The sequence below is a fragment of the Aotus nancymaae genome, unplaced genomic scaffold (genome assembly GCF_030222135.1).
Source record: "Aotus nancymaae isolate 86718 unplaced genomic scaffold, 86718_ANA_hifiasm-v0.15.2.pri h1tg000007l, whole genome shotgun sequence".
NCBI lineage: Eukaryota > Metazoa > Chordata > Mammalia > Primates > Aotidae > Aotus > Aotus nancymaae.
This window is the reverse complement of record NW_026988418.1, coordinates 14841645-14854201: the sequence shown is the minus strand read 5'-3', so window position 1 is coordinate 14854201 and position 12557 is coordinate 14841645. Positions and strand designations below refer to the sequence as shown.

The 12557-nt window shown below is 40.1% G+C and overlaps 1 protein-coding gene across 4 annotated transcripts in view; it reads left to right on the top strand.

Annotated features, from left to right (window-relative positions):
* Positions 1–362: 362 nt before the first annotated feature.
* The window catches only part of EPS15 (epidermal growth factor receptor pathway substrate 15), a 170839-nt gene continuing 158644 nt past the window's right edge, over positions 363–12557 (top strand). For 3 of the 4 annotated variants that reach the window (XM_064372337.1, XM_064372340.1, XM_064372339.1), the window contains exon 1: positions 11835–11891. In XM_064372337.1, the coding sequence (XP_064228407.1) occupies positions 11850–11891 (42 nt within the window). In that variant the 5' untranslated portion in view covers positions 11835–11849. Of the gene's footprint in view, positions 417–11834; positions 11892–12557 lie in introns of those variants that run through there. The other variant, XM_064372338.1, reaches the window with a different exon arrangement.

The window sequence follows — 12557 nt, the reverse complement described above, 5'->3', positions numbered from 1 at the left end:
CTCAGCGTAGGTAGGTGAAGTTCACAGGGCAATCTGGAGTCGCCTCCGCAGCCCGTCCGCTTTACTTGTATGTCCACGCCGGGTTTTCCCAGGCGGACCCGGGGGCAGGCTCTGGTCCGGCGGCTCTTAATTCCGGCGCCAGGGTTTGGGCGGCGCCGCGGCCTGCTCCGGCGGGCGGGCAGGCGGGCCGGCAGGTGGGCGGGGCCGGGAGGGGCCGGCCGGGGCGGGGCGGGCGTGAGGAGGGAAGTTGTGGAAGTTAGGGGAGACGCCCTCCCGCCCGCCCGGGCCTCGCCTACAGCCGCTCCCCCCCGCCTCCTCTCCTCCCCGCCCCGAGCTCTCGTCTGCCCGTCCTTCCTTCCCCTCCCTTGCATGATGGAAACACCATGGCTGCGGCGGCCCAGCTCTCTCTGACACAGGTAACGCCGCCCGCCTGTCCGCCGGGCTTGGCCGGCCGGTACCCCCTCCCCCACCGCCCTCAGCTTAGCCGACCCAGGCAGCTTCTCGGCTCGCGGGCCTGGCGACCAGCGTGTGTGAGCGAGAGCGGGTGCGACTGCGGGAGGGCGCCCTCCCGAGCTGGAGCCCCGTCGGGGCCGCCGCGACCTCGCCCCGGGTCGTCGGGCGCCCCCTGCCCCGCCCCCCGCGGTCTCCCTCGCCCACTCTGGCTGCCCTTTGCTCTGCTACCGAGCTGACTGTGACCCGGCTCTGCTCCGCCGGTGCCGGGCCGGTTCGCGCGGGGCAGCTTTCACTCACCCAGGAAGTTTTCTCCCTCCGGGCCACAGGCACCCCAGGTGAAGTCTGTTTGAGCTCGCTCGGGCCAGCTGCATCCCCGGGCCGCACGAGGCTTGCTCGCTGGGCCGGCAGCGCGCCGCCCGCAGTTGGAGTTGCCTTCCAGAGCTGGACGCGCAGGCCCCCCAAGTCAGTCTTTCCTCTCCAGACCTGCCTTTCTCCCGGAGTCTCACGAAAGCCCTTCCTTCCCAGCAGTTTAATGTAGTTATTAGCCTCGCCTCCAAAGAAGTCTCATCCTACCCAACTACCCCCTCGGCCAGCTCCTTCCTTAGTTCAGCTTCTCCCGCTCCTGATCAGGTTTCCTTCTGGGTCAGACCCTCTATGCAGCCTTTTCCCACCCACGTCTGCTTCCACTTGCACTTCCCCTCAAGAGGCGCCCGCCTGATCGCTGTGCAGGTGGATGCCCTTAACGGTTGTGGTGGCTCCGGCAGTCTTGGTGTCAGGAACGGCCGCCCGGGGAGCACTTGTCTTGAAGGAATCCTCAGCAAAACTTGTCCTCGAGCTTCCCTCTTGCCTCGTTGCTTCCTGTCAGAGTCCAGTCCTCGTGCTTCTCAGAAAACCTCTAAACATTACTCACACTGGGAACCTGGTCCCTCCCTCTCTGCAAAGAAGCCAATTACAATGTAAACATGGTGTCCGGGATGATAAGGTGACAGACACCTGCCAGTCCCTTCCTGCTCCTCTGACCCAAACTCCCTCCACGTCTCCTTCTCAGACGGTTCTCTGCAGAGCTGGTGGCGCGTGCTTCCCGATCGGGGGGCCACCCGGTCCTTCTTGCCTGCCTTGTGGTATCTCCCTGCCATCTTGTACTCTCCTTGGCCTAGATTCGTCGGTGCTTCTAAGGCTTTAGCGCTGGGATAGGGCAAACATTTGGGCACTAGAGTTTTCTGTGTTTAAGATCAAGAGGCTTCGGGGTGCCTTGCCTAGCACTATAGGATAGAGAGATAGAGAAAAATGTCTTCTCAGAAACCGGGAGTCACGTACATTCTTCATGTAAAATAACTAATCGTGTTTGCAGGAATTTTAAGTGTCGTAAGGGAAGTCTGTTTCCCAGTTTATTTGGTAGTGGTGTTTGTCCTGTTCTGACAAGCAGATAACAGCAGGGAAGAACCCTTTAACATGGAATGTGGTGGTTTAGTCTTGGTTATGTATCTTTGGAAGGGTCTTCCCAAAACTCAAATTTGAGCAACGACAGCACTGACTTTTTTAGGTATTCACTTTCTGTGAGTCTAGTTAGTTGCATTAAACAAGATCCCTGTTGGTGGGCTGTTGTTTTCTGGCTCTGTTGGCCAGTTCTGGCAGGAGTTTTCCCTTCTTGAAGATTTTGTGCTCTTGAAGACTTGCGTAAAATTGCTTCTCAGTTGTGTGCATACTTTATTATCTCCCTGGGTAATACCATGTTTTTAGCTTCTATTTACTATCATTCATCTCTGGAGAATTGCTTCAGCCTCTGTCAGTTTTATGGTCATTTAAAAAATTTACATATGTTCTTGGGTTATATAGGTATTAATGTGTACACAGTAAGTACTGAATCAGTAGTAGCTATTATCCTTCAGTGCCTCACATATGAGAGAATATACATTGGTGGTCAATTTTTATTGATAAATAAGTAAATTCAGAATATTCTGATTTTAAAACATGAAGAGGTAGTAAGAGGGATTGTGAAGGCACAGGAAGAAAATATTTCCAGTTGCTGGTATACCCTAACATGCCTCCTTATTTCAAAACCTTGCAGATTTGTGATTTTTAAATTTAATTTTAATTTTTTAAAACTGCTTGAGCCCAATTCACTAAGATAACAATGCAGCCTGGTTTCAGAGTCATTATTGATCCGTTTGTCATCCTCTGTTTTCCCCATCCCTCTCATCCTCCCAGCACACATGTTTAGGCAGAGGCATACTCAAGTGAGAGATCATTCAGGCCAGGGACATCTTTTAATCCATCTTTCTTCCATAGTACCTATCTGGAAGAAAGCAATTAATAACTGTTAGAGGAATGACTGAAAGCTCTAAAGGATTCTTTGACAGTTATGGAGATTGAACATGCTGAAGTTAGTTTCTGCCTCTGTTCATATGATGGTTTTCATTTAGCAAATATTTTTAAAGTACCTATAATGTGCTAGACACTGTACTGGGATTATCTTGTTTATAATTTCTTGCCTTTACCAATTAAGCAAAACAGAGTTTGGGGAAAAAAATGTGAAAAATATTTTAGTGGCCGGGCGCGGTGGGTCACGCCTGTAATCCCCAGCACTTTGGAAGGCCAAGGTGGGTGGATCACGAGGTCAGGAGTTCAAGACCAGCCTGGCCAAGATGGTGAAACCCTGTCTCTACTAAAAATACAAAAATTTGCCAGGCTTGGTGGCGGGCGCCTGTAATCCCAGCTACTTGGGAGGCTGAGGCAGAGAACTGCTTGAACCTGGGAGGTGGAGGATGCAGTGAGCCAGTATTGCACCACTGCACTACAGCCTGGGTGACAGAGCGAGACTCTGTCTGAAAAAAAAAAAAAAAAGAAAGAAAGAAAGAAGAAAAGAAAAATGTAGATTATGCCTACCTTCCTTTTTCCAAGCTTGCCAACCAACCCTTCAGCTCCCCAGCAACCAAAAGAAATTATCTAAATTATTATACTGTAGCTTCTAGAGATGATAGAATACTAGAGTACCAAAATATTATTTCCAGTTCTGCTTTGGCAACAGCTAACTGTATGGGTTTGGTTTAAATACCCAGGCCTCAGTTTTCTTAACTTTAAAATTAACTCAACAAATATTTGCTGAGCATTCACTATGTGCTAGGAATTAATATACTCATGAACAAAAATAGTTAACAATTCTTTGAACTTGGAGACAAAACCTTTAACTTATTTCTACTAGAATTAGCAGATCTAAGGACCTTTCCAACTATTAACATCCTGTTTTATAGACAGTGTTCTATGATTTGTAGACCTAGTGGATTTTCTCTGGGTACTTTAGTGCTTTGCAACCTTAATGTTTTCTAATTTAGTTGTCTTTACTAGATGTTCTGTTTACTTTTTGTCAATGAGAAGTAAAACCTGAGTGAGAAAGATCTTGACTTTTGCTTATGGTGGTAGATTAGAAAAAAAACATGTAATACTTGAAAAAAACTTTTACAATAGTCAGTTTCCCCTCCTAATGCCCGTATCCCTAATAATAACAATAATACTGTTAACTTCCCTTTGGGTATTACTGTATGCCAGGAATTTCACTACACTTAGAATCTAGGCCAGGCATGGTGGCTCACGCCTGTAATCCCAGCACTTTGTAAGGCTGAGGCAGGCGAATCACCTGAGGTCGGGAATTCGAGACCAGCCTGACCAACATAGTGAAACCCCTATCTCTAAAAAAAAAAAAAAAAAAAAAAAAAATTAATGATATATTTTACAAATTAGAGAAGCTAGTAAGCAAGCTGGTAAGTGGTGGATCTAAGATTTGAACCGAGGTCTGTAGGACTTCAAAAGCTGTCTGTTTCACTGTACTTCTCTATGTACTATACGCTTGGCATATCCAACACTCCCTTGTATTTTTTATTTTATTTTTTTCCATTTATGCCATTGTCTTAAGCAGTAAGCTTCTTGAGGATATAAGCCATGGTTTTTGCCTTGAATCTCTAATGCCTTTGATAGTATCTTGATGATACAATTGTGTGTTCACAGTACTATTGGGGTAAAGATTTTATTTTACTGAGATATGACTTGAATATTTAAAATAGTCTTTTAGCAATTCAGCTTTATACTGAAGTTTTCTTGCTTTGGTTTAGCAAGGTTTTTTTTTTTGTTTGTTTTTGTTTTTTTGAGATAGGATCACACTGTCACTCAGGCTGGAGTACAGTGGCATGATCAGGCTCACTGAAGCTTCAACCTCTGGGCTCAAGGGATCCTCCTGTTTCAGCCTCCTGAGTAGCTGGGACTACAGACATGCATCGCCATGCCCAGCCAATTAAAAAATTTTTTTTGTAGAGACAAGGGTCTCACTATGTTGTCAGATTCTTTTTTTTTTTTTTTTTTTGTAATAAAAAAGCCCTTAAGTAGGGACTTTATTTTAAAAATCCTAATATATAAATGATATAAAAATACAAGAGTGACATAACTGTATTACAGAAAACTTGGATATTAAAGGAAAACATCTCCCATAATTTCACAGTGTGTAGTGTTTATTTTCAGTTTCATTTTTTAAACAAGTATACTGTGTGCTAATAAACATATCATCTTGGTAGTGTGGTTTAACAATTATGACAGTAAATACAGGTTAGTTTGAAAATTACAACATATTCTCAGAAGCAGAAAAGTGATACTGTTCTCAACATGACAGATATTTGAGTTCCTACAATGGGAAAGGCACGTTAATGATGTTTTTCTTTTTTGCCTATAATTATGGCTCAGTATACTCAGGAAATCTGTTCTTCCTTGAGAGAGATATCTAATCATTCTCAAAGATGGCTTGAAATGTTCGGCACTTGGGAGGGGTCCTCATAGTTAAAATTAATTAGAAACAGTTGGGTTCATCTAACAGTGGATCTCTCAGGAATAATCTAAGAGTGCATTCCTTTGTTTTCACTCTGTTTGCAGACAGAATGCCAGTAACAGACTAATGTGTAGTAGAAAAAGATTGAGCATCATTAGCAACGAATCATAATTTAGAATCTCTGCAATCTCTAATTGTGTGATTTTTAAAGGCTTAATCTCAGATATTTTACTTGTTCTTCAGGGAATTATTAAAAGCACTTTATACACTTGTTTTGTGGGTTTGGGGTTTAATAAAATTGGGAGCAGAAAAGGTAACTATTGGTTATGGGCTTAATACCTGTGACACAAGTTTACCCATGTAACAAACCTTCATATGTACCCTTGAACCTAAAATGAAAGTTAAAAGAAAAAATTGGAACTCTGGAAACCAAAACCAAGAAAATGGCCTGAGAAAGATCTTGTTACTTGGAGAATTGGTAGAAATAATAAATGAGAAGGTATTCCAGGCAGAGTTCATTAGGCAAACTCGCATGCTAGAGTTTCATTTTTAAAGCAGTTGAACCCCCCAACAAGATATACCTTCATTACAAATTATATTTATTAGGAATTTTTAATAATCTGAGGAATCTTGTAATTTGAATGCTGTATTATAGTAAAGTGAACATTTTTTATTTAGACAAATGATCTAACCCAGTTAAGCATTTGTAGAAAAAGGACTGGAAGAAAAAAACTAAAATTTTATAATAACATGGTTGTAGTTTTTATCTACCTTGTTTTCAACAGTGAGAATATATTCCTTCTGTAATCAACTAATTTAGTGTTTCTGTATGGCATTTTGAAAATTTACTCATTTAAATTGCATACACAATAACTGTGTAAAGTAAAGCTTTGTGTTCTAAGATTGTGTCTACACTTAGTTTTCCTCTTAAATATTCTCATCTTTGAGTTTAGAGAAATTGGTCAGAGGAATGATAATAATTATTTTAATTGATTTGGACAGTTCAGTTAGAGGACTGATTTATAATTTTGTGTGCTGCTTTATAATTTACAAAGCATAACCTATGAACTAGGCTATTATTATTGTCATTTCAAATTGGAGGATACTGAGGCTCAGAATTTGGGACATAGGTTTTATAGTTAGTAAATTAAAAAGCCAATATAAATTCATGTTTAAAAAAATTCAAATAATGCTAGTGAAGTCCCCTTTCTGCTTTAGGCCCTCATTTGCTTTCCCAGAGGCAGCCATTCTTGCCAGTTTCTTGTGTGTATTTCCAGTAATAGTCTGTGTATATGCAAATAAATATATACATATAGTGTATATGTATATATTTTCTTTCGTGTAAGCTGTCTATTGTTTCACAGTTTGTTATCATTATATTATTTTTAGCTTAATTTATCTAGGAGATTGCTCTATATCATCACTTGTAGATCCCCCTCATTATTTTCCAAACCTCAGGGTATTCCTGTATGTGAACTTACTGTTATTTATTTTACTAGCCACCTGTTGCTGGACATTTATTTTGTTTCTGATCTTTTGTTACTAACAACTGTGCTGCAGTAGATACTCTTTTATGTGTTTTTAACCACATGTGTGAGCATATGGATTAATTTCTAGTAGGTATAATTATTGGGCCAAAGGATACTTTTAATTTGCATAGATATTGCTAATTTGGGGTAGGCATAGTGGCTCACACCTATAATTTTGGTGCTTTGGGAGGCTGAGGTGGAAGGATTGATTGACGCTAAGAGGTAAGACCAGCCTGAGTTACACAGTGAGACCCATCTGGGACAAAAAAAGAAAAGTTAACTGGACATGGTGGTACGCACCTGTAGTCCTAGCAGGCATTCAAAGTTACAGTGAGTTACGATTATACCACTGCACTCCAGCCTAGGTGACAGAGCTAAGACCCTATCTCCAGAAACACTGTAGCAGCACACGTTTGAGTGTCATTTCCTCCACAGCTTGATCAACATAGTATATTATTGTCAGTACATTGATCAGAAAGATTTCAAACAATTTCATTCTTTTGGTTTGTCATTTCTTTATGGTAAGGTTGAACTTATTTTTTTTTTCTTTGAAACCATTTGTAGTTCCTTTTTTGTAAACTGCCTGTTCAGTTTTTTACCTGTTCTCTTAATGGGCTGTTTGTCTTCTTTCTCACTGATTTGTAAGAACTCTTCGTATATTTAGGAAATTTGCCCTTCTTTGCAAAATTTTTTTTCTCTGAAATTTCTTTTGTTTTTGGCATTTTTGATTTTGTACAAATATTTGCTTTGTATGTTTAATTTATCAGTCTTTTCTCTTAGAGCTTCTGCAAAATCTAGATTGTTAAACTTCAGGAGCAGAGGCAGAATAATATAACTACAAGAGCACACCTGTTCTGCCCCTGAGTAGTTCTGATCTTGAGCAAATTACTTAACCTCTTAAGTGTACTCATTTGCATATTAGAAATAAACTACTGAGACTTCTTGGATATTATTGAGACCTCTCGAGCATGTTGTGATTACAAAATGAACTGGTGAATAAAAAGGGCATACCATATATGTGGCTTTTAGTAAATATTCTTTTCTTAGCCATTCCTGTAGTTGCCTAATTTGTTAAAAGCTGGCATTATACCCTGCCTCATATACTGTGCTTTCCTGTCACATAAATGTGAACTTTCTGAATATTTTGTGCAAAAGTAAGATAGAAGTGAAGTAGAAGAAACTCACTTTTGTGATATAAATAATGCTTTCAAATGAATTAGAGGTGCAATTAAAAAATAAAAGTTGCAATCTTTTTAAAACTTGTTTTTATGTGGTAAAAATATACAAAGAAAAGTAAGCTTCACTTCCTCCCCCCTTTAAACTGGGGGTTATTACAATGGGAATTTAATAGTACCAGGAGTTTTTCATCTGAAATAATCAAACTGCTTATTCCTTATTGTATGTGCAATAAGAATACAAACTTGACCAAAAATGCTAGGATAAGAACTATTTTTTGGGCTGGGCATGGTGGCTCATGCCTGTAATCCCCACACTTTGGGAGGCCAAGGCAGGTATATCACGAGGTCAGGAGTTCGAGACTAGCCTGGCCAATATGATGAAACCCTGTCTCTACTAAAAATACAAAAAATTAGCTGGGCATAGTGGCAGGTGCCTGTAATCTCAGCTATTTGGGAGGCTGAGGTGGAGGTTACAGTGAGCTGAGATTGCACCACTGCAATCCAGCCCTGGTGACAGTGAGACTCTGTCTCAAAACAAAACAAAACGAAACATATTTTTTTGGAGGAAGACTTGTATATTACAGTACTTTATAATTTTTTGGATCATGGTTTCTCAACCTTGGCACTTTGAGATTTGGGACTGGAGAATTTCTTGTGGGAGGCCGTTCTGTGCATTGTAGAGTGTTTTGCAGCATCCTTATCCATTAGACGTCAATAACACCTTCACCAGTTGCAACAATCAGAAATATCTCCAGACACTGCTAAATATTTCCTGGAGGATTAAATTGTCTCTGGTGGAGAATCGCTAGCTTATTTATTTATTTTTATTTTAAAGTTTTAGTTTTTTTTTGAGAGAGAGTCTTGCTCTGTCACCCAGGCTGGAGTGCAGTGGCGTGATCTTGGCTCACTGTAACCTCTGCCCCTGGGTTCAGGCAATTCTCATGCTTCAGCCTCCCTAGTAGCTGAGCTTACAGGTATGCATCACCATCCCTGGCTAATTTTTTTTTGTATTTTTAGTAGAGATGGATTTTACTATGTTTGCCAGGCTGGTCTCCATCTTCTGACCTTAAGTTATCTTCCTTCCTCAGCCTTCCAAAGTGTTGGGATTAAAGGCATGAACCACTGCACCTGGCCAAATCACTGATTTAGATATATACTTATTTATTATTATTATTTGAGGCAGAGTCTGGCTCTGTCACTCAGGCTGGAGTGCAGTGGCACGATCTTGGCTTACTGCAACTTCTGCCTACTGGGTTCAAATGAGTGTCCTACCTCAGCCCCCCAAGTAGCTGGGATTATAGGCACCCGCCACCATACCCAGCTAATTTTTGTATTTTTAGTAGAGTTGGGGTTTTACCATGTTGGCCAGACTGGTCTCAAACTCCTGACCTCAGATGATCCGCCCTCCTCGGCCTCCCAGATTCTGGGATTGTAAGTGTGAACCACAGTGCCCGGCCTAGATATATATTTTTGTGATCCATTAGGACATATAAGATACACTTTCTAGGGGTGGGGACAGGGGAAAGAGTTTATCTTCATATTTTTATTCCTAAGCCTGCCATGAGCCGTGATTGACTCCTTGTGTATAAGTATTGAGCATAAAAAACTAAAATGAGAAGACAACCTGAAATTGTGAAATTTGTTTTAAGTGTGATTTCTCTGCCTTTCTTAGTGTGATCTCCCCCTTCCCCAGCTCCACTGTGGTTTGGAAACTTAGTGTGGTCTTATTTTAGTTGTGTAAGAGTTCTATCTAGTGAGCTAAGTATTAATGCAGAGATCCTGGAAGGAAAACATTCTTATGCCACTGTGGAGAAGGAAGAGGACTGATGCTTCTAGAACTCCTAATAAATACTAAGTATTTTTAGATGATCTACATACATTATTTCACTTAACTTTCATAGCCTTTCTACAAGTAGGTATTAATCTTCTGTATTACTTGCTCAAAGTTGTATTTTAAGTGGCAGAGTTGAAATTTGAACCTGGGCATATCTGTTCTCCAAGTACATTTGCTATGCTGCTTCCTGTAAATAGCATTGATGATATTTCAGTCAAATTTTGAGATGAAAATGAACATTCATGTGATCTTAATTCCTCTGTTGTTATGTAAAAGAAATTATTCAGTGTGGTGTGTGAGTGTATTGTATCTGTGGGGGAGGTCAATAGTGGGATAACAATAATACTTATTGAGCACACTACATGTCATGTGCTGTTTTCAATAATCTTTACAACCTGATGAACCTTTCAGTATTTACAACTTGGTAATCTTTATATCCCTGTTTTATAAAAACAAAACAAAACAAAAAACTGGGACACAGAGGTGAAGTAATTTATTCAAGGCCAAACTGCTGCTAAGTGGTAGCGGCAGATTGTAACCCAGTAGTCTAAACAACTCAGATATTAATTGAATGAGTCTGCATTTTTAAGGGCAAAATGGCTCTGACCAAACTGACTAATTATGATACCATTCCTTGGTTATAGCTGAACATATGTTCTAGGCTACCACATCTTCTTATGTGAAAATCAACTTGTCATTGCATACACCACATCTCTAGAAAGTGATTGTCGTACCAAGTTACAGTGCGAGTTTTTGTAGACATGGTAGAAGGTAGTTTTTCATTTTGCACCCTCCAGATTTATTGCTCATGAAAATCTAAGCTTCTCCAGGTTAGTGTACATCGTATCAATATTTACTTTTAAGCTAATATTCTCTCAGACATGGTTATTTAGAATTAGAGTTTCTACAGTATTTTATTGCTAAAGATAAAATGTATCAGAGACTTCCTAAAAAACAGTTTCATTCAGCAAAACCTGGAACCAATAGCTGTAATGATTTCTGATGCTCCAGATGAACATATTTGAGAACTAGCATAAAATAATGAGAGCGATCTTGAGTTCTGAAGTCAGAATGTCTTAGGTCAAATGATAGATTTTAGTTATATGAGCTGTTAATTTGTATGAAATGTTGCACTTAATTATAATTTTGATGGATCATTTATACTAAGGATTATTGATAATTCCATCTTTTGTTCAGTAGGTACAACATAGATATAGCATTATGCATATATTAAAAATATGAAATCATATGCATTAAAGGTGCTTTCAGTATTGGTGGTTGATCCTGTGTTTCAGAAAACATTTACTAGATGCCTCCTGTGTGTCACTACTTTAGTAGGCCTTGGACATACAGGAGAATAAGACCATGACATTTTCTCTGAAGTAGATTTTGGTTTTTTAGGGAGATAAACACTGACTTTCTTGTGTGACAAGTACTGTGACGAAGGATGATAGAAGTAAGGCAAGGGGCTGCCACGGGAGAATCCTGTGATTATGATGGAACTTTTGGTGATTTTAATTATTTAATGGTTTTATAGGATCCAGGGTTGTTACTGTAGAGGATATTTAAATTGTACCTAAAAGGATGACATAAATATATAGGAACATTTGATTCAAGTTAAATTGTGTTTTGGTACATAGGGTCCATATTGGGGGATCTAATATCTGTTTTCTTATGAGATTTCCTGTTTTATCTTTTCTTTGTAATAAAGCAAAAATTTTTAACATTGGCCATAGGGCATTAGGAGGGGGATTCAAGGATAGACTTCAAAAGATCTGTGATCTACTCCAAAACAGTATGTAAAAGGAGATTCACGGGTAGACTTTAAAAGATCTATGGTCTACTCCAACACAGTATGTAAAATATTTTGTATATTTATTTTAACAGAGTATCAAGATTCTCATCCCAGGGACACTGAGAGAAGTTTTACATAGTGAGAAGAACACTGGATATAGTACAAGACAAACCTGGATTGAATTGTAGCTCTGCCATTTGTAACATCTCTGAGTCGTCATGGCAAATTACTTAAACTCTTTCATTTGCCTATGTATGATGTATACATATTATTGGGATGTAGGAGACATTTGGTAAATAGAATTGCTTTTATTATTATTAATACCTGCAGAATTTATATAAGTTATTTGTTTAAATGTTTTTCTTTTTATCTTTCTTTTTTGTGATGGAGTCTCACTCTGTCGCCAGGCTGGAGTGCAGTGGTGCGATCTTGGCTCACTGCAACCTCTGCCTTCTGGGTTCAAGTGATTCTCTTGCCTCAGCCTCCTGAGTAGCTGGGACTATAGATGCGTGCCACCATGCCCAGCTAATTTTTGTATTTTTAGTAGAGACGGGGTTTCACCATGTTGACCAGGATGGTCTCGATCTCCCGACCTCGTGATCTGTCCGCCTCAGCCTCCCGAAGTGTTGGGATTACAGGCGTGAGCCACCGTGCGTGGCCTAAATGTTTTTTCATTTCCAGTATTCTTCACTCACTAAAGAAAACTTAGAACATGCATACTGAAAAATAGCTAGAAGATAGATCACCATCCATACCGTTCTTTAAATTTTAGTCTTTTACATTTTTCTTGTTTTTTTTTTTTTAAATGTAGTTATTATCTCTCTTATATACATACATATATATGTGTATGTAACATTTTTTATTTTTTTCTGAGATGGAGTCTTCCTCTGTCACCCAGGCTGGAGTACAGTGGCGTGATCTTGGCTCACTGCAACCTCCGCCTTCAGGGTTCAAGCAA